Consider the following 22,983-nt stretch of genomic DNA (forward strand, 5'->3'; position numbering starts at 1 on the left):
TTGTTCCAGACTTGTTTTTAAATCATTTGGCAGTGATAATCAGAGAATGGCTTTGGTAAGAGCTAATTAGCTCATTGAGTAACCAAATGATTCTTCTTTCTAATGCATTATATAAACATCAAATCTTAGATTCTGAGGAGAAATTGCTGTTAATGGATAATTCCAGGGGTACATGTAGGCTCTTTTCCTTCCTCTGGGCTGCTTAAGCCGAAACTTTGCTATGCAGTGTATGGTCCTCTGCCAGCAGCCCGGGTATCCCTTGGGAGCTGGTGAGAAATACAGATGACCAGGCCCCAGTCCAGTGCCACTGATAGATAGCCGATCAGGATCCGCCTTGTAACAGGATCCCCGGGCAATTCCTTTGCATATTGAAGTACCATTTCTCAGGCACACAGCTCATCGGAGGGTCTTATTAAAACACAGATTTCCAGCTGGGAGCGGTGGCCCAAGCTTGTAACCCTCCCTACTTGGGAGATGAAGATCAAGGGATTATGGTGTAAGGCCAGCTCGGGCATTAAAGTTGGTGAGAGTCCATCTCAACCAATGGCTGAGCAAAGTGACATCAGCATCCTAGCTATGGGCTGGACAATGGCTTGGAGCAGGGACATGTATCTACCATCTGCAATGACATGGGAAAGTAAAATAGGAGGATTCCAGCCACAGGCTGCTCCAGGTATATGGCAAGACCTTACCTTGAAAATAATGAATGCTAAGAAAAGGGAGGGGGTTATGGCTTAAATAGTAGAGCACCTTCTAGAAGAGTTAGACTCTGAGTTCAATTCCCATTACCATACTTGCTCCTCCTCCTCCCCCCCAACAAAAAAAAAGCCCTGACAGATTCCTGGCTTCCACTCTCAGAGACTCTGGTTTTGTATAACCCTGTTGGGACCTGAGAGCGTGCACTTCTTCCAGTCTTGCGGGAGAAGCTGAGGCTGCCTGTGGAAAGCCATGCTGCAGCTTGCCTGGGAACTAGCCTGGTCTGGATTCATGCACATGATCACCAAAGCGTTCCCTGGAATGCACAGGTCCTCACATGGCTGTGCACGCAGATGGGTGTTGTTCTCACAGGTGGCTGCTCAGAAGAGTCTCTGGTGGTCATTGGCAGATCACAGAAGAGGAATGGATTGGATGCCAACCCAGGGCGCAGGCCTTTGAATTAGGCCCTAAAAGATGGCAGGATATAGAGAGGGTTTGACTCTCTTCTGCTGAATTGTAGGCCATAGAGCCTTAGGAACAAAGAAGCCTAAAGATGAAGGACACATATTGTATTGAGGTGTGAGTGTGGAAAGAGTTTGAGAGAAAGACAGTGGAGAGTCTCGAATGTCCTGTAAAGGACGTGGAATTTTGTCTTGTAACTTTTTGCTTTTGTGACATGTTTTGATGGCTCAGGGTCTGATTGTACTAACCTCCGTGTGTGTGCTTTCTTTGTTGTCTTCCAGGATTAAGCATGAGAACATCGTGGCTCTGGAAGACATTTATGAAAGCCCCAATCACCTGTATTTGGTCATGCAGCTGTGAGTATCTTGATTAATCAATGAGTGCCAAATAAACTTGTAAACCCCAGTACCTAAATAAAAGACTGCCACCAGCTGGGTAAGAGAGCAGTGGTAAGACTTGTAGGGCACAAGAGAACTTAGGTCAAATGAAGACTATCTCTTGGAGCCAGATATAACGATACATAGCTATAACCCAGGGAGATCGAGGCAGAAGGATCCTGAGTTGAAGGCTAGCCTGGATTACATAGGAAGATGCTATTTCAAAAACAACAAGTAAACAAAACAAAACAAAAATGAGGCTGTGCATGAAGCAGTCTTCAGGCTTCCTTGGATCCAGTCCTCAGCTGCTGGGCTGGGAATCATAGAACGCTGGGCTGTTATTGCTGGCATCTCCACAGCTGTTTTATAGCCAGGACCCTCTGTTGCCACTTGCACACACTTGGGTGGACTAACATGAAAGACGCCTCTCCTGGGAAGCTCCCACACTTGTCATCACTTGCAGAGATGCCAGCTGGGGGAGGGGGAGAAGATGGCAGCTGTGTGTTCTTCTCCTTCCCTTCTCATCCTCTGGCAGATACCTACACATATGATTGATACGGGGATTCATGGCAGATGTGAACAAAGGAAGGCCAGGTGCAGCAACTCACTGCTGTAATCCAGCGTGTTGTGGAGGTGGGAATAGGAGAACGGTGATTCAGGGTTAGCCTGGGCCAAGAAATTAGACGTGCTTGTCATCCCCAACCCTTGGGGGGAACGCAAATAGGAGGACTGCAGTTCAAGCCAAAAGCAGGGTCCTACCTCAAAAATAGCCAGTGCAAAAGGGTCTAGAGGAGTGCTCAAGTGAGAGTGGACCTGCATAGCAAGCACGAGGCCTTGGGCTCAACTCCTAGTATCAGCACCAAAAAGAAAAAAGAAAAAGAACCAGCCAGGCATGCTTGTATGCCCCGTCCATGTGGGAGGGATAGGTGGGAAGATTTCCATCTGAGGCCAGCCTGAGGTGGGGGGAAGCATGAAACCCCCATCTGAAGACTAACTAAAGCAAAAAGGCCATCCTAGATGCTGGAGATTCCCAGGGGTGGGAGGAAATAGGGGGCTAAGTCTTTGGGTAAAAACTTTGGGATAGAGCTCACCTCCCACTTACCCTTAAGTTTTGTGATTCCTGGGTGCCTCCCAGACATAATTTGCTAGAATTAAGCAATGAAAACTGCTATGGAATGTGATTTAACTATGACCTGAGTCGACACATTCTAGGATTTTTGTGAAAGATCAAAATTTATAATATTACTAATGATTTTCAGATTGAATTGCCAAAGGTATACAGAAGCATGGATGGTTAGGCTAATGATTCGCCGATTGTGCCAGTCCTGGGACTTGAACCCCTTGGGGCTTGTCCCTAAGTTTTTATTGCTCAAGGCTAGTGCTCTACCACTTGAGACACACTTCCACTTCTGACGGTGGTGAGAATCTCATGGACTTTGCTGTCCTGGCAGACTTTGAACCTTGTTCCTCAGATCTCAACCTCCTGAATATCTTAAGCTTATAGGTGTGAGCCACTGGCGCTCAGCTTGCTGACAATTTCTTTTTCAGACATTTCTCCTTTCTTATGAATGTTTAAATAATACATTAACATAGGAGGCTGTCAGAATGCAAATAAGTGTTCATGAATGCATTTATTTAATCTTTCATTACCTTTAAAATACTTCATTATATTGTTGTATAAATAATTTAAAAAAGGTTCAGTCTGGAAGTATCTGTCTGACTTTTCTCTGAGACTGTCCATAAAAGTAAGCCTTTAAAAATGGTTTGGCTTAGTGTTAACTCTAAGTATAACCCTTCCTAATTCCTTATTGTTTTGTTTCCTTTAATACTTGCCACATGGCTGATTTTTTTTTCCTAGCAAGCAATAATCCTCATGAGATTTGAGACCTTCCCTGGAGGCTCATGTGAAACTTTGTCAAGTATGATTGTCTATTAAAAAGAATAGGACATTTTGGTGACAAGCAATTCATTTGCCAAATGTCAACTATGTATTTAATTATGTACTCATTTGTCGATGATACACAATGTACTGATACTGCAATCCAAAGCTAGCTCTGCCTGAGGTTAGTGTGGACATGGAAATCTCAGCTCTGCTTCTTCCTAGGTGAGAGGAAACAGGCTACCACATTCAAATTTTGCCTCAATAAATTGTAACCGTTTTTGGGGCTGAGATTCCATGTGTTTTTTAGGATTGTTTCTGTTGGTTTTAGTCAGGATGAATGGAAAGTGGAAATACTTATTTGTATTTGCTTTTGTTTTTGAAGAGCTTAGAAAGTCCTTGATATCTAAACATGCAGGTGGATTTTGAGCACATTTTAGAGGACTATGTTTCACAATATTTGTGCCTGGGAGAATTTTGGTTTCCTAGGCTACATCGTCTGAGTGCTGAAGCTCAGATATATTTAAGGATGCTCTGTACTCCTGTTGTATTATTTTTTCTAATTGCTGTTTTGATTTGGAGTATTGTAGCACATTTGTCCCTGTGGTATTGCAGGAAAAGCCTTGATTGTCAATAGAGGTCTCTATTTAGGTAAAGTTTATTTGGGGTTTTGAACAAATGTCCTTTCTCAGAAAATGATACTTAATTCAAACATTCTTCTTTTAGGAGGTCAATCTGATTTTGAGACAAATAATAGACAAAGTCAACTTGTTTCCAGTTTTGTTTCTCATCTGACTTTGTTCATGGAAATCAGTTCACAGTTTTGGAAACAATGAAAGACTCCTTCCCCTTACCTCTTTTACCGTCTCATCTACCACAGCCTAGACCAAACAAATAAGTTAATAAACCACGCTGACATTGTTCCAGGAATGTACTAGAAATTCTTGCTTACATAAAAAATAGATACTGGTATTGAATTATCTCAAATATTCATCAAATGTATACTGCCTAAATCTGTCTCCAGAACTAAAATATCCAACTAGCCATTCAGTTTGTCCACGTGATTATGCAACAAACACCACTGCCTTATCAGCTCCAAACTAACCTCAAAATTTCCACAGTAGCGACCTCTCCTGATGGCTACCTCCTCTTTGAGAGGAACAACTCCTACTACCAGTTGCTTAAGCCAAAACCTTGGGGTCCTCCTTCACTTCTCTTACGTACAACAAGTCTCCCTCCCCCAAGTACCCCCAGTCTTAATCTCAGGGGATACCATACACAGAGAATCTAACCACTTCGTATCCCCTAGCTCTCCAGCCTCAGGGACCATCTTGAAGACGACCTGGTAGTTTTCTCCCAGGCCTGCAACCCTGGCTGCCGTCTGCCATTGAATTATTCAGCTCTTGGCTCTCCTTCATTAAAAACCGCCATTCACTAATCCTGCTGTTGACATCGCTGTTAAAAGCTACTTCCAGAGGCCTCCGGAACTGTATCAGACCCGCTTCCTTCCACCACCTCAGGCAATCGAAGCTTGCATCATGGTGGATTCCTGTTCTTCCTCCAATCTCTGCCATCGTACTGCGCCTTGCATAGGTTCATCGTTCATGACATGCAGGGAATGTCACATGCTACCTTTCCATGGACATAGTTCCTCAACTCCCCTGGGTAAGATGGCAGCCAAACCCCTCTGCCTGCTGCTCCGGGCATGCTCACTGCCTGCCCCTCCCAAGCTTTCTTTTCCTGACTCTTAACACACCAGCAGAGTCACCTCTCCTCCACTCTCCACTATAGCCATGCTCGCCTCTGGGAGGTGCTTAATAACCATTCATTCCATGAATACGACCACATAGAAAAGGAATAACGAATAATACATAATCTCTTTTCTCACTGAACCATTCCAAAGAACTTAAGAGCTTGTAGATGCCCATTTTCCGGAAGAACCTGGTCAGAGAGGTTATGTCATGTGTTCAAGCCAGCGAGAAATCAGTTAACACCTGACCATCTACACGGATGGTATTTTTCTAGGATGCAAAAGCTTGTAAGTTATATTCACTTTACCTGGAAAACCTTATTACACTTCAATAAATACTTTAAAAACAGAAAGGGGAAGTTGACCCAATAGTATCACTGGATGTTATCACAGGAATTCACTGGAACTATTGCCTTCCATCCACAACAATCATTTATTTCCTAAATCATTTTTTTCAGTAAAGACATGCATGTGTGTTTACCAATTTTATGATGTGCTTCATGGGGCTTTCTGCAGAGGGAACGTGAATGCTTTTTTCAGGCCATGATGACATTTAAACATGCACAGCCTGCTGAGCATGAAGAAAGAAAAATTAAACACACATTCTTTAAAGACTATTCATCTGTCCCTGAATAGCCTAAGACCTGAAAATATAGCCTTCTCCCAAGAGAAAAATGCAGTGTGCCTTCCCTGTTGTCCTGGGCACAAAGCTGCTGGGCTGGTCCCCCGTTGTGGGGGAGGTCACCCTTGCTAGATTCCATGGGGATTTGTGCTCACAGCTTACTTGCTGTGCTCTCAGAAACATTTTTAATTAGAACACAAATGATTACTCATAATAGAAAGCCTTGTGTAAATATCAAGCACAATAATGAAGGAGTAGTGTTTCTGAATTATAACACCCTAATATATTTACATACTAATTATCCAGACTTTATCTTTGCTGGCTACAAATGCTATTGAAGACCCTGGTGGCCCCATGGTTTCCAGTTAGTGTTAGGTGGACGGCAAGGAGGGTGGATGGGGACATAAGGCCCAGTTGATCCTCTGTATCAACTTTCTTGGTAGAGATTCTAATCCACAACTGCCAGGGTACTGTGAGGGGAGACATCATGAAACAGAGGTGGACTAAGAATTAGCCGGATGGATGTGTTAGAGGTGAGGTGGCTATGCCCCTGGGAGAAGGGCTGACACAAAGAGATGCCTTAGGATGCCTGTAATCTCAGCTACTCTTAAAAAACTAGTGGGTCAAAGAAGAAAACAGGAACCTTGATAGCCCCTTGAGGCTACATCAAACTTAAAATTCATACATGAAAAACAATAAAAGAACAAGAGGCTAAGATTGAAAGGACCTCGGTTTGAGGACAGACCCTTTGTCATCCCATAGCTAGTTATTCCCAAGGCTCTGTAGCAGTCAGTCCTTGCCCTGGACTGGTTATGTAATAGTGCTTCCACTTCCAAGTTCTAGGACTTCTGTGAGTTGAAACTATGTGGAGAGTAACAATGCTTGAATGGCAGCATCTTCAAAGACTCAGGGCCAAGTGACTGACCATCTTACCTTTGGAAGACCCTCTGGGACTCAATAATCATGATGTTTCACAGGTGGGAAAGCCTTTCATAATGAGCTTGTAGACTAGCCAGGCACGGTGGCTCACGCTACTCACGAGGCTGAGATCTGAGGATTGCAGCTCAAAGCCAGCCAGGGAACTAAGTAACATGAGAGTCTTACCTCCAATTAAGCACTAGAAAAATGGGAAATGGGGCTGTGGCTCAAGGGTAGGGTGGTAGATATCCTTGAGCTGAAGAGATCAGGGACAGTGTCCAGGCTCAGAGTTCAAGCTCCATAACCCCGCCACACACACAAAAAGAGCTTGTATGCTTCATCAGTTGTCTCCGCGACTAGCTCTTCAGTCACTGAATTATACACTTCCCCCCCTAGTCCTAGAGCTTGAATTTAAGGCCTGGGTACTGTCTCTGAGCTTCTTTTGTTCAAGGCTGGCATTATCACTTGAGCCACTGTACCACTTCCAGCTTTTCTAAGTAGATAAGAGCCTTACAGACTTTCCTGCCCAGACTGGCTTTGAACCAAGATCCTCTAATCTCAGTCCCTTGAGTAGGATCACAGGCATGAGCTACCAGTGCTCAGCTGAATTATGCAGATTTTTATTCAGAAGAGGCACCCCAGGCCTTCACAGTGGTAATTCATCAGTCTTCCCTGCTCTTAATCACCCGGATTGATAGAGAAAGCAGATGGTATTTTTGAGCAGAAATAGAGTTGTGGAAGCTGAAGGACTGGTAAGTACTCCAGGATGGATTTCCTCAGGCTTTCAGAAGAGCGACGGGAAGTTTGGGCTGTAGGAAATTCTGTAGGCGATGAGGAGGGTAACCAGTCCTTGCTGCCGCTACCCCTCAAGTTAGTCTTTTCTGTATGTGTGCCAATACTGGGGCTTGGAGTTAGGGCCTCTTTTTCTTGCTTGGCTTCTTCATTGAATGCTGGTGCTCTATTATTTGAACCACAAGTCTGCTTCTGACTTTTGGGTGGTTCACTGGAGATGAGTCTCATGGATTTTTATGGCCATAATGAGCCATAATCCTCAATCTCAGTCTCCTGAGTAGGTAGGAAGACAGGCGTGAGCCACCAATGCCTGGCCTTTCAAATAAATCTTTGTTCATTCTTCTCCTCCCTTCAGACACCTCTCTATTGACAGGGCCAGGAACTGATGCATTCACTGAAGACTTTGAGTTTTCTGGATTTGACCCCTGACAACAGTAGCTAGAGCCTTGAGGTGCAACTGTACTCTATAGACACGGTTTGTTTCTGAAGTCTTTTAAGGTTAATTAGTCTATCTAGAAATGATTCACACATTATTCACTCAAGTCCTGTACATTCTTGGGAAAAGTGTGGCTAAATGATGCACTGGCATGAGCTGATCCTGAAGAAATGATGCTAAGGACTGAGTCCCTAGCTGGATGTTGCATGACATGTATTCTTCTGTGTCCAAACAAAGCTGTATGACTACGAAGAACTTTATTGTGCAAGAGGTGTGTGGAAAACACATGGGTTGACTCTTAGGGGAAAGACTGGGTATTTGGAATGGGGAACTACTTTTGTGTGTATGTTTGCCAGTCCTAGGGCTTGAGCTCAGAGGCTGGACTCTGTCCTTTAGGCTAGTGCTCTACTACTTGAGCCACCGTTCCACTTGTGGCTTTTAGTGGCCCCTTGGAAATAAGAGTCTCATGAACCTTCCTTCCATGGCTGGCTTCAAGCTTTGATCTTCTGTTCTCAACCTCCTGAATAGTTAGGATTAGACATGAGCCACCAATGTCTACCCATCTTTTTAAAAATCTGCATATTATTCTGTACTATTTGAATCTGGTTTTTAAAAACCATATTAAAGCAAATTTAGAGAAGGTCCCCTCCCCACCCAGCTCATCCCAAAGTCTTCCTGGCTTCATTATAAAAATCACTTCCCAGATGTAAAGGAACCCCTGGGTTTTCTTTATAGCGCTCTGCATGTGTCAGTACCAAACTCCAACTATTATTATTTCTGCTTCTGCCAGTAATTCCTACAATCAAGAGAAGCCATTATTTCTGTGAACAACAAAAAATCATGTGCTAGCATGAGAAGTTAAATCTTAACCCTGTAACGATGTGATGGGAGAGAGTACTTGTTCCATTGGTGTGAAATCATCTCTGAAACAGGAAGAAACCTGATGGGGTGCATTTTCTGAGCAGATTCATTTTTAATATCAGCCTTCAGACTGAGCTCTTAATGACTTGGGTCTTTAATTATCTCACTGAGCAATTTACGTTGATTGAAGATGAGCCATTCTCTTGGAGTTATTGATTCTGGGCTCAGGGAAAAAAAAAAGATTGCGCACTATGTTTTGACAAAGTGCCTTTTAACAGAATGCTGACTGTGCCATGCCCCCTACTCTGGATCATGTGCCAGAAACGTTTGCATCTGCTCCTGCTAGCCCTGGCCTTTGTTAGAAAGATGCTGTGGGATTCACACTGGACTTTAACAAAGCACTATGAAGCTGTGAAGTGATAAGCCCCTAATTTTACTCCTAATACAGAAAGGATAATGGACAGTCGTGGATAGCTATTAAATCCTATCTCAGCGATGCTATCTCGTGAAAATCCACATGAAACCGATCGCACGTGAGTGTGTCCTCCTTTGGCTAAGGAGCACCTAACGTGGAAAATGTAGGTGCCATACCAGGTCAGGAAGCACCGTTTGCCACTGCTCTGGAGAAGAGATTGCTTCTCTCAGTTCTGGAGAAAAGTATTGGGAGATGGCTCTTAACAGCCACCACAGGCTGCAACATTAGGTGTTTTCTTTTCCACTGATAAACTGTTGTGACTTTAACAACTTGTGCTTGCAGATAGACAAAGGATTCTCTTTTTCACAATATCCCCAGAAGCTCTAAAGAAACTCAAGACCAGTGCTTCCATCTGTGGTTGAAACACCTTGAGAATTGTCATAAATATAGCCAATTAATGGCTGTGTATGCACAGGTTTCTGACCTACATGTTAAGACTGCAGAGGGTGCAAATATTTCCTGTTTTTTGTCTTTGTTTTTGTCAGTGGTGGAGCTTGAACTCAGGGCTTGTGTGTTGTGCTTGAGCTCTCTTCGCTCAAAGTTAGTACTCTACCCCTTCTGATTTTCTGGTGAACTTTTCAACCTGGACTGGCTTTCAAGTGTGATCGTTAGATCTCAGCTTCCCAAGTAGCTAGGATTATAAGCATGAGCCATTTGCACTTGGCCTCTTTCCTGTTTTTTAGAAGGCTGTTTATGCTTCAAGGAGAGAATCATTTCATCCCTTTTCAGTAGCTTAGAAGGAGGAGACAGGGGCCTGTCCCTTGGGTTCCTGCTTCCTATGATTTGGAAGAAAGTGAAAGAAGAGAGATTATAGGCATGTGGTGACCTATGGGGTGACCCAGCAAGTTGTCTCAGCCCGTTTCCCTAGCAACCAACTCTCCCGCCTCCACTTACCCTGCCTCTCTCAGACAAAGCTTAGCCTTTATGAACTGGTTAAGCATACTCATACCCAATAAGAAAATATACCCTTTATAAGCCTTTTTTCTTTTAGTAAAGTGACATCCACTTTATAAGGAGGAGTTGGTACTCTGTTTTCTTCCCTAATCCAAAATTTTAAGTATATTTTAAGAGCTAAAGGCAAATATAAAGTGAATTTTTTTAAATACCACAAGAGTAGATATGCTTTGAACTGAGCCTCTAATTAACAACTTCTAATGCCTTTAAATACAATTTAAGTGGAAAACAAAGTGAAGTTTATATGTGGTGCATTCACTTTTATGGTCCCCTGTAATCTGAGGGTCACTATTTGATTGAAAAGTCTATAAAAAGCTGGGTGTGGTGGCATATGCCAGTAATCTTGATGCTTAAGAGCTTGAGCTAGAGGATATCAGATCCAAGAACAGTCTGAATTAAATAGCAAGACATTGTCTCAAAAAAGAGAAAAACTGACCGCAACAGACAGAAAATATTTCAGACCAGAAGGAAAGGCAGATTATTTAATAAACAGTACTAATAAATTAGTGAAAAATATAGATCTGATACTTTCTCCTATAAAATAAGTTCCACATATAACTAAGGTATTGCTTTTAAAAAGATAGATGAAAGTAGCAAAGATCATAATACTTTTCAAAATATTGATGATGTAAGCAGATATAAACTTGGGAACGATAAAAAAATACAATATTGATACATTTGACTTCATGCAACATAAAACATAAAAACTTTAGGACCAAGTAATTTTAAAACAGAGGGGAATAGAAAACTTTTTTCAAAACATTGGACAAGATTTAATTTTTTGTATGAATCAAGGGGGTCTTACAAATCAAAAAGAAAAGTAAAAGCCACTTAAATAAGAAGATAGATAAAAGCAAGTAACACGCAATCCCCCAAAAAGGAATTCAGAGGCTTTCTTAATATATGGAAATTGAGCATCTTCTGTTGGGTCAGGCTCTGGAAATGAGCAGTGAAACACAAAGAACCTTCTCTCTAGAGCTGGGGGTGGGGAGTTAGGCAGCGAATGTTGTGACCATTTGGCTAGGCTATGGGCACATTGGTGCAATCCAAACACTAGAGCAAAAACTAGAATGAAGGGATATTGCAGATGTCAGTAGCCTTGAAGGCAGCAGGCTTGGAGTAAAGCACATGAACCTCCATTATGTGGGTAGACCCCACCAAGTCACCTCAAGAAAGAATTCAGCCTCAGAACTGTAACTCTTCTGTCCATTTCAAACCCAAGATGGCTCATAAATTCTTGTCTGAATTTCCAGCTTGTGGGCCTTAAAGGTCTGGGACTATATATTCTCCCCAATTATGTGAACCAGTTCTTAAATCTTTCTCAAAAGGTTGGGCACGTTGTGGTAAGCCTATAATCCTAGCATCTAGGAGGCTGGAGATGGAGGAGCCCAAGCTGGCTTGCACATGAGATCTCATCTTGGACTCTATTACACTTTTGAGGCTAACCTGAGCCACATAGTAAGACTCTGTCTTAACAAAAGACTGTCTCAACATAAAATGAAATAGTAATAAATGATAAATCTTTTTAATAGATAGATCTTACTCATTCTATCTCTGCTCCTGTCATTGTACCTCCTTCCCGAGTCTTTGAAGGACTTCTGTGGTTATAGCAGGCCCACTGGAACATCCCACTGGTATTTCCATTTCAAGAGCCTCATCTCAACCACATCTGCAGAATCCCTTTTGCCATCTGACCCAAGATATTGGGCCTTGGAAATCTTGGGAGAGCCTTGTGCTGCTTCCTCAGCTTCTATGCTGGAGGCCTGCCTTTTACAGGCAGATGCTTTTAACCTCAGCCTGTCTCAGGACCTGTTCTCACTGGCCTGCAGCCATGGGTATTACTGCGGTGAGATTATGCCTAATATCGTTCATCACCACCACCATCATCATCATCATCATCATCATTTTTAGTGATACAAGGCTTCACGCTTGCTAGGAAAGCACTCTACCACTTGAGCCATGACCTCATTATTCAAGGTACTATTTTACATCAGATCATAGAGCGCAATGAGTTAGCTACTGTGCCCTGTGCTGTGCTGATGTCCTGAAGCATCTGTCTGCCGCCTCAGGGGGCTTCCTCTGTGACTCCCTTCCCCCTTCCTGCTTCTTTCAACCACATTGAGTTTTCCCCTCACAAGTCACGCCTGCCTCCAAAATTTAGCCATTCATTCTGTGACACAATCAGTGTAGTTTTGAACTTAGTTTAAAGAAAGAAAGATGATTTTATCTTTTTGGGAAATGATTTAGAGAATCATATGGAGCTTGAGTATTTCCTGGATTACTCCATAATCACTGTTTGAAGTTGCTGCCTGAGAAAAGTTCTTAAGAGTCTAGTGCCTTCTGATCTAGCTATCTACTTGAGTTCCGTAGCTGCACTCCTGTTACAGTAATTGTCTTAATGGATGGAAATGTCATTCTCTGAAAGCTATCATCCACCGAATTCTGCTTCTAATTCCTGAGGCTTTTCTTCATTGTGTTTGGAAACAAAGAATTTTCTACTCAATAGACAAGTCAATCCTTCCTTTCATGGGAGAAATAGGACTTTCAACAGAATTAGCTCAGAAAGATGAGTCAGTTCTATATAAATGTGTGTCGTTCGGAATGAGAAACTCCACCATCTTAATAGAGAGGTCTTAGTAGTCCAGAATATATATCTACCTGTATCTTTTCAGAGTGGGTCTCAGAGTTCACAGCTGAACAGTTTATTTTCTGTCACACTGATGTTACTTTTCACTGAATTTAGGAATCAAATGATACTAAATTCAATAGAAAACTTCCTTTAAAATGCCACTCTATTTTAGAGGCAGTGTAAGATACAGGCCTAAGCACCTTGTCCTTGTAATACAGTGATTCATCCAGAATTTAGAAGAAATTGGAATTGTATTCGAGCGAAAGCTATGTTTGGTGGCATATGCCTCTAACCCCAGTTTTTCTTAGTGCACAGTGGGGAGGATCATGGTTTGAGGCTGGCCTGGATGAAAAAAAAATGAGTGAGACTTCCATTTTAACAAACTGGGCATAGTGGCAGGTGTCTACAATCCTGGATATTTGGGGAAAGCCATTTGTAGAAGGATATGCAGCTTGAGACTGATTCCAGGCAAAAAGAACTGTGAGATCTTATTGGAAAGCTAAATGAAGTTACAAGAGAAAAGACTTAGAGGCATGGCTCAAGTTATTTGCAAGAGCAAGGTCCTGAGTCCAAGCTGCACTAGTCCTCCAGACATAAATCTGAGTTGAATGTAGGTTATCTGAAATACTTGGGACCAAAAGTGTTTCAGATTTCAGTGTATGTTTTTCTTAAATATCTACATATGCATAATGAGATAGCTTGGTGGGATGGATGCCAGATCTAAACCTAAAATGCCTTTGTGTTTTACATATAGCTTGTACACACAGGCTGAAGATAAACTGACTCGATACAATACTTCTAGTGCCTTGTGTTTCAACAGCAGCCTGTAGCCAGAGCCCAGATGTAGAAATTTCCTCTCATGTAATTGTATAAGTGTTCACCAAGTTTTCCACATTAGAAATGCTTAGCCCTGTGGTCTGAAATCTCTGAGCAAGGCTGTTTTATATGTACAAAACCCAGATCTAGCCAGACTCAAATCTGAGAATCCTTGGGGAGCCAGGTACACTTGTTTCCTTTACCCTTCCTGATTTACATGGTTGCTAAATGTAAAACAGTCAAGAATAAGACTAGGAAACAAGTAGAATCCCTGTGACTTAGGAGGCAGAGGATAGGGATGATCTCTATCCAAGGCCAGATGGGCAAAAAGTGGGCAAACCTATCAGGAAAGCAAATGAAAGGCAAAAGGGCTGGGGATATGGCTTAAGTGGTACACCACCTACTTAACAAATGCAAGGCCCTGAGTTCAATTCCCAGTACCATGTAAAAAGGAGGGAAAAGGTGTTTTTGTTGTTGTTGTTTTGTTTTAGCAGTATTGATGCTTTGAGAGTGCAAAGACATCTTGTCAGATCTAGTCAAATGAAGACCCTGGCCATAAGCCTTCATTCTGCTCTCTATCGAGCAGTCTGGCTCTCTACCTCTGGCCTGGATTTTGGATTGTGGCTCAGGCTATGGACTGGAGCCTGGGGCTCCTGACGCTGTAGTGTGAAAGGCCACCAGGGTGTAGGTGGGGAAGGCGCTGGCTACAGGAAATGGTTCTTGTATGTCCAGCATTGGGCCACCAACTGCTTTAATTTACTTGGCATGAAATTTAATTTCTTTGATATGAAAGCTGAGATAGTCTTGGAAATGACCACTGTTTACTGAAACAATGATAGTGTTTCTGAAAACAGAGGCTTTATGAATATTGTTCCATCCTAGAATTCATAGATTTGCAGGGTTTTTTGTTTGTGGTGGTATTGGGGCTTGAATTCAGAGCCTGGAGGCTATGTTTAGCTTTCTCACACAAGGCTGAGACGCTACCACTTGAACCATAGCTCCACTTCTGGCTTTTTGGTGGTTGATTGGAGATAGAAGTCTCACAAACTTTTTTGCCTAAGCTGGCTCTGAACCACAATCCTCATATTTTAGCCTCCTGAGTAACTAGGCTTATAGGTGTGAGCCACCAACACCTGGCTCTTGATAGAGTTGTGGGTTTTTTTTTAACCTAAATTTCAGAAATATAACGCTAGGGTGAGAGTTTATCATGACATTTGATGTGTAATTGTTGGGGAGAACTTTTTTGCCAGTAGCTTATCCATTGAAGATCTTAGGTGCATAAATCTCCATGTATATTAGATTAGCCATAACCTGGCAAGAGAATACAGAGTTATGCTCATGAAGTCTGTTAGTGCAGATTAGCATGCCTTCATTTTAAATGGTTCCATACACACACTTGCTTTATATATAGGTCTCTGTGTATAAACACCTCAGTTTTTAAAAAAAGTAGTTTCGTTAACATTGAACTCGTGGCCAACAGCACCATTAAATAAAAGAGACCCGAACAAAGCTATTTAACAGATTTTTGTCTAGCCTTCCTGAGCTTAGAAACCCTAGCTGAAACTTCAGTGGAGTGTTTGGGGAGTGTTTTGTACAGCATAATCTCAAGAAAAAAAAACCAGAGATATAAACAACTTGGCAGGCACTCACTACTCCACAAAAAGGACATTTATTCACAGTGTAAGTGTTGAACATTCAGAAGACATAGAGCATTGCACGAGGTCTGTATTGTATTGCGTGACACCGATTTTTTTTATTTTTTGGTTTGTGTCTGAGAATGCCCACAAAATTATCATGAGAAATTTTACCTAGGAGAAATATGATTAGTAATAGAAAACCTACTAGCAATGGAACTAGAACTGGAAAGACAGTTTAATTTTCTCTCCTCTTTTCTGCTCAGATATATAGATCACAATATTTTCTCCCATAGAATATCAGCAAAAAAAATTCACTACTGTTCAAAGTCTGACTTTCTCACTTTTAGTTGCACTTAGATTTCTTAGTATTTGATGACTTTTTTCTTATAACAGCTTAGTTGCTGAAATAATGAATTAATTTGCAAACAACCCCCCCCAAAAAAAGCCTACACCTGGATTTCATTAATAAATTAAATTATGTTAACTGATATAGTTTACCAGCCGTAGATATAACTCTGCACAGAGTTAGACTGCTTCCAGAGAACAGGGGCCGGGGTCCAGGGTCCCCTTGTCTGGCTCACTCTGAAGGGGGCGTGGCTTCTTAAGTGCCTGCCTTGCTTTCCTCTGTCTCCATCGCCAAGGGCCTTCATTCTACTTCCTGGTATTCACTTTAGGAATCTCTGTAAATCAAAACTGCTTTTCCTTTCTCCAAACATACCTGCTAGAAAGGAAATCTGTATTTCCCTCTAATCAGGGTGGATTACAGAAAATAGGAAGACTCTCAAAAGCCTCTGTATGTAGGGTGATAATACTCAAAAGGAGGAGAGGTTTTTGTTTTTTGGGGTTCTTTTTGCCCAGAATGATCCATGCATGTGAAGCATGTATTCTAGATGAGTGACAGTTGATGAGCTGACAATCGCGGCAGTACAGAGGGTTCTGTAGGACTTGTGGGTGGGTGGTGGGCAGTGCAGAGATGTTTGGGTAGTGAATGTTGTTGCTCAAGTCATTCCCTTGAATATTTAAAGAAATCACTTTTTGTATCTCCTGTGGAAGGTGTATTTTATGTTGTAAAATAGGAGTTAAATATAACTTATTTTTCTTGTTCTAACTAGTTCTTTTTCAGGTCTTGGAATATGAATTAAAGCTTGGTAAAATTTGCTGGGCAGAATCAAACCATAGAGGTATTGGGTAGCTATGTTGGATGGTCCAGTATTCCAGAATTTCTCACGGCTATTGCTAAACAGTGGGTTTTGGACTATAGGTGGACTATCTAGTTGAGTGGGTTATGGCCAGCTTTAAAAAATAAGAAAAAGCCAGGGGGCTTGTGCTTGTGCCCAGGCCCTGAGTTTAAGCCCCAGGACTGGCAGAAAGAAAAAAAAGAAAGAAAGGGAGGGAGGGAGGGAAGGAAGGAAGGAAGGAAGGAAGGAAGGAAGGAAGGAAGGAAGGAAAAGAGGAAAGGCAAGGAAAGAGGGGAGAGAAGGAAGGAAGGAAGGAGTAGGGTTCACTGGTTTAGGAAGATGAGCCTTTCTTTAGTTGTCAACGTGGCTGACTTCTCCCACGTAGTTATTGCTATCCAAGGCAAATGAAACCACGAACAAAGTGTGTTGTATGCCACAAAGCCAGGCTGGAATTCAGTCCTTCCGAATTCTCTCAAGGGATATAGACTTCCTTGGTTGCTGTTATTGTTGTTTATTGGTGGTGCTGAGGATCAAACCCAGGGCCTCATGTATGCTAGGCTTGCGCTCTACGGCTGTGCCATGCGAACAGCTGTAGATTTTCTTCTGTCAGGAGATGGTCTGTGTTCCTCTGGGAACAGGCAATACCTCACTCTTCCTCGGCTGCACAGCCCAGCGAGCCTGGATGCTCTTGTTAATTGCAGGTGGGGATGAACAAAGCATAACGCTAACTAGAAATGTCACGACCACATGTTTGCAATGTGTTGTTGTACAGTCACATCCTTATTTAGAACTTAGCTATACTAACATTCTTTTATCTTTATCTAGGAAATTGGTAGTATGATTCTGGAGCAATGAACTGTGGTAAAGCGATGTAGCTGGGTCGCACTTCCATTAGTTTTCTCGTCTGTTGTTTAATATGATCATACTTCCATTAGTTTCCACATTTGTTGTTTAATATGAGCCGTTTTCGAACACGGGTTCTGTCTGTGCTAGTCTTTTGGAATATAAAGGTGATACCCTCCCTTTGGGTCCAGAGGCAGAAGCCGATGGTGCCTGCTCTGGGTCCGTGGCAGTGTTCATCAACTTTCCATCACTATGACAAAATACTCACAATGGGTCCAGACTGGTAGAGCTGTTACTTTCAGGACTCGGGGAGTTGGTAGTGGAAGGCGTGTGGCAGACTACCTGCTCACCTCGTGGCTAACCGAGTGAAAGAGGAAGAAGAAAGGGCAGGACCCTCACAATGGCCCTTCAGGAGCACACCGTCAATGCCCTTTGTCCCAGGGGGTCCTTCTAGAGGGCTGCCACCTCTCCCCCCTCCCCCTAGCACCACCCACGACCGAGTCTTCACACATGGACCTTTAGGTGACATTTACCATCCCCAAACTGTAGCAGAGTAGAAGGGCTAAAGAGAAAAAGGCGTCGAAAGTTAGCTGAGATTTTAATTACTCATCACAAATAAAACTTGATAGGCAAATGAGCTTGTTCCAGTTGAAGAAGAGAGGGTAGAGCCACGATTGGCTCTGACTCAGGCATCAACTGGAAGCCAGCAGTGGATGTACTTTCCTTAGGCCTGCAGGGATTCGAGACACTGTGGAGCTGATGCGGAGAGGAGGTGGCATGTATGTCTTATCCTCCTCCCAGTCAGAGCTGTGGCCTGCACCCAGGCCTGGACGGGGCCGGGCCTCCACTGTGGAGGGGAGGGCGTGGCTCTGTCTGGAGGAGGTGGCAGAAGCCCAGACTTCTGCTGCCCCCTCGCTGGGAGGCCTGCCCCTGCTGGGCTGAGTCAGTCTGTCTGGGGGCAGCTGACAACCTGCTGGTGAGGCTCTGGGAAAGCCCAAGTGGAGCCTCCAGGATTATATAAATGGAAAGTTAGAGAGAGAGAGAGAGAGAGAGAGAGAGAGAGGGAGGGAGGGAGGGAGGGAGGGAGGGAGGGAGAGAGAGAGAGAGAGAGAGGAGAAAGAGGGGAGAGAGAGAGAGATGCAGAGGGTCTGTAGAGATGTAATACATTGTAGCTGAGAAAAATGCTTGGCTGAGAAATGTGGGGGTGCAGAGGCTTTGCTGGAGAGTTTTTGTTTTTTTCTTTCTTCCTTGATGCAGGAAGATGGGGAGCTGGTGACTTCAGAAGAAACCAGCTGTCTCCACCCACTTTGCATTGTTGAAACAAACATAAACATGAAAAACAAGACCCCCATACCATAGAGTCAGGGGGGAGGCAATGAAAATAGGAAGGAATTGAATGTATTGTTCAATCTTCGGGACATAAAAATGACTAGAATGGAGATTCGTAACCCACATCTCTTGATTGTGCTCACTCAGAAATGGCGAGAGGCATTTTCACAAGAAAAAAATGTAAGGAGCCAGTGGCTTATGCCTATAATCCTAGCTACTCAGAAGGCTGAACTATGAGGGCTCCAAGCTAGATGGGGCAGGAAAGTCTGCGAGATTCTTATTTCCAGTTAACCACCATAAAGCCAGAAGTGGAGCTGTGGCTTAAGTGGTACAGTGACAGCCTTGAGTGAAAAAAAAAGAAAAGGAAAAGCCCGTGAGTTCAAGCCCTAGTACTGGCACAAACATACAGTGATAGTCATCAAAAAGGGAGAAATGGAAAGAAATGAGTGGAGTTAGTTTTACTTCTTTGGCTGTAATATGCGCATCTTCTAAAAAGATGAACGTTTGGAGGGTAGGAAGGTTCGTGAGTCACTTCCATGCTTGACCAGCTCTTTCCTGTATTGTATTACAGTCACGTCGGTCCATTTAAGACGTGCGCTTACTGGTGACCCTCCTCAGTCATTTGACTGTGGTAACTTGCCCTAGAATTTGAAGCCTGGAATTTGTGGTAGAGTGTTGGGACTGCATGTAGGAGGAACGACACATAGGCTCTTAGACTTGGGAGGTTTTCTGAGTGCATGCCCAGTGTGAGGTAGAAAGGTGATCTTCTGGTCAGTGGAGAGGTGACTTCGTTGTGTTCATTCACGAGTAAATATTCCTAGAAAAGGATTCTTAGAATAGGATTTATGAATGGCATGCACTTGCTATTATTTAGGGGGAAAGCATGGCTGTAGAGGTAGTTGTAGAAATTCTTATTACTGGATTAACAGCAGAATTTATTTTATATATATATATATGTATATATATATATAGCCAGCCTTTCCCTCTCCTCCCTCCCTCCCTTCATCCCTCCCTTTGTTTCTTCCTCCTTTCCTCCCTCCCTCCCTTTCCTTTCCTTCCTTTTCTCTTGTCTTCGTTGGTGCTAGAAGGAAGAACAGTGGTCCCTGAGCCACTCTGGGAAACAGAGCACTGATCATGAGCTTCGTGTGAATGGAGAATCCATTGCTATTATGTTTAATCATTTCTGAGTAATATCATGTCACTAATAGAGGCCATCATAATTCATTTTAATGAAAGAGCAGGACCTTTAAAACACTTGAGAGTTATTAAGAGCAAGAAGAATTCTGCACCGAAAGGCTCAAACTTCCCATGGCAGATGATGGTAGATGGTTGGACCATTCCTGATGACCAGCTAAGGTCAAGGCTCCCCGACATAACTGTGGGCGCTGCTAAGATCTCAGCAGGTATGGTGCTGTGAATCACAGACCAACTCTCAGGGCCAAGACTGCCTGGGTTTGCATCCTAAGTCTGAACTTACTAAGTGTGAATCTGAGTGCACCCCTTAACTTCTCTGTGGCTATTTTGTCTTTTTAAGATGTGGTATGATTGTATTTATCTGACAAATGGCTGTGAGAATTAAATAAGATAATATATACGTGCTTAGAGCTATATATATATCACATAGTTTTTGAAAGAAAATGGGCTACTTTTTGTAACCCATTATTTCAAGGACACCCACTTCTGCTTTAGTTTTCCTGCTTAGAACTTAGGGAGTCTTTCTGTCAACAGGTAAATAATTGTATCCACATGAATGGCAGTGTTTGATGCTGTGGGTAACAGTGCTTTGTCATCTCCTGGGAATACTTCAGTCAGTCTGTTAGTGACTCTATAATTGTGCTGTTCTTTCTCAACATCTTTACTGAGCATCTATTATTATCTACTAGGAATATACCGGCTATATAAAGAAAAAAATCCACATTATAGTGAGAAAGAGGTGGCAAACAAATACTTTATACAACAGGGTTGTGGTTTTTTTTTGTTTTATTTTTGGTTGTTTTTTTTTTTTGAAATCAAAGCTGCACATCCCTGGACAGACTTACTTTTTTTTTTTTCAGTACTGGGGATTGTTTGTAGGTTTTTATGCTTGCCGGGTGAGCACTCTGTACTTGAGCCACACTCCAGCCCTTTTTGCTTTATTTATTTTTAAGATAGTCTTGATTTTTTTAATTTTTGCTAGTCCTGGGGCTTGAACTCAGGGCCTGGGCACTGTCCTCAGGCTTTCTCAAAGCTAGAGCTCTACAACTTGATCCACTACTTCCAGCTTTTTCTATGTGTGTGGTACCGAGGAATCAAACCTGGGTCTTCATATAAGCTAGGCAAGCACTCTACCACTAAGCCAAATTCCTGGCCGAGATCACCCTTAAACTGCCATATACTTACCTATGCCCTCCCACAGAACTGATATTACAGATATGTGCCACCATGCCTGGCTTGTTGGTTGAAATATGCTCTTCCTAACTCTTATGCCCAGGGTTGACCCACAACCATATTCGTCTGGCTCTCTACCTGCTAAATAACTGAGACCGTAAGCATGCGCAGCCATATTCAGCACTGACATAGACTTAGTTGGGGCTCAAATCTTGCAAGTTGTGGGGGTGAATGTTGAAGTAATTTGTATCTGCTGAAAGTGTACGAACCTACCTGCTCCCTCCTCCCCAACTGGTTGGAATCTGTCCTAGTGAAAATACCATATTTAGGGAGTTGGGATCCAGCTAGAAGGGGGCAGGGTTTATAAGCAGGGCAATTTTCCACCAGTAACAAATAGCTGTATCTTCAAGCAGTGCCTGTAGTATACTGAGATAACTGAGATGAACATACGCCTGCCAGGAACCAATGCCCCCAAGTCTGTATAACCTACCCAGCTCACAAAACACAATGCAGGGTTCTATTGGCTTTGACATTCCATCAGCCATAATGGGAATTTCCACCGTTCATATTGTAAAGTGGATTTTTTAAAAATACACTCTACTTTTGTAGATATTTCTTGTCTTACTTCATCATGAAACCAAGAATCCATCTCTGCCTAAACCGTTTGGATAGAACACTGTCAGAAAGCCTGTGCCTGTCTCCTCCGCCTCTTTGTATTAATTTCAGCTTAATAACGTCTCTGGCCCTGGGATTCCAGGAGCAGTTGCTTTCAAGCTAACAAACCAGCAGTGACACAGCAGAGGTGGATTCTAAGCTCTTACCTTCTAAGGAATCTATGATTCAGCTATTTAGTCAGGTGGTCTTAGTGGCCTGGAACAGGGGCGCCACCTACAGGGAGGAGGGAGAAAACACCCAGAGATGCTAACTCAAACCTGGCTCTGCAGGCCAGGCAATAGGTTGTATCAAAAAGTTCTTTCTTAAATGGCTGCACCTTTGTACAACTACTTAAAGATAATAATAGGAAGAAGAAGAAGAAGACGAAGAAAAAGAAGAAGAAGAAGAAGAAGAAGAAGAAGAAGAAGAAGAAGAAGAAGAAGAAGAGGAAGAGGAGGAGGAGGAGGAGGAAGAGGAAGAGGAAAAGTGTAAGAAAAACTATAAGGAAATACATGTCTGCATGATAGAAAGCAAACAAATAGACATGAGAATTTATACTTACCAGGCCCCCTTCCTACCTGCCAGTGGGAGTTTTCAAAATGTTTCCTACTATATCTCCATTTACCTATTTTTTCTGAGTATACAGACCCTAAATTTTCCATGTGTACTTGCTACTTATTAATACCACTAATTAGTGGGTCCATGTGCTGATCTGTGCCTTTTTATAGTATGCGTCTATGAAATGTTTGCTACTACAGATGTACAAGGGACATAGCAGATGTGTTTTAGAACTTTGTTCTGAAGCTCAGAGCCAGCCCAGGGCTGCCTCACGTTCACAGTCCCAGCTCCCAGAGCCAGGAGGAGCATCACGCCGAAAGGGTCCTTGGGCCATTGAGGCAGGTTCATAGATGTGAAGCTGCAGAACTGGATTTAGAGCCCCAGCAGTTAAGGGGAATCAGATGCTAGCACTGGCTCACACGGCAAGACAATAGCAAGCCAGCCTTAGGAGGTCTTTGCTTCAGCAAAATATCCTCTGTGGCTAAAAAGACATTTACTTCACTCAGTTCTGGAAGCCCCAAGCCTCAGATCAAGGTGTTGGCTAGCCACTTCCTGATCAGCACACATTCCTGATTGGCAGACAGCTTTCTTGCTGCCACCCCATATGGTGCGCATAAAGTGGGCTCTGTCATCTCTGACATCTCTTCTTTTAAGGACAGGAGTCCCACCATGGGGCCCTGTTCTTACGACATTATCTAACACTTGCCAAAGCCCTTGTTTCCTAATACCATCGCACTGGAGGACAGCGTT

The 22,983-nt window shown here is 42.9% G+C and overlaps 1 protein-coding gene across 3 annotated transcripts in view; it reads left to right on the top strand.

Moving 5' to 3' along the window:
* The window catches only part of Camk1d (calcium/calmodulin dependent protein kinase ID), a 258,945-nt gene that overhangs the window by 179,390 nt on the left and 56,572 nt on the right, over nucleotides 1–22,983 (top strand). For all 3 annotated transcript variants that reach the window (XM_090318903.1, XM_090318901.1, XM_090318900.1), the window contains exon 3: nucleotides 1,440–1,514. In XM_090318903.1, coding sequence (XP_090175029.1) covers nucleotides 1,440–1,514 — 75 coding nt within the window. The remainder of the gene's footprint in view (nucleotides 1–1,439; nucleotides 1,515–22,983) is intronic.

The sequence above is a fragment of the Megascapheus bottae genome, chromosome 26 (genome assembly GCF_031878675.1).
Source record: "Megascapheus bottae isolate mThoBot1 chromosome 26, mThoBot2.hap1, whole genome shotgun sequence".
Taxonomy (NCBI): domain Eukaryota; kingdom Metazoa; phylum Chordata; class Mammalia; order Rodentia; family Geomyidae; genus Megascapheus; species Megascapheus bottae.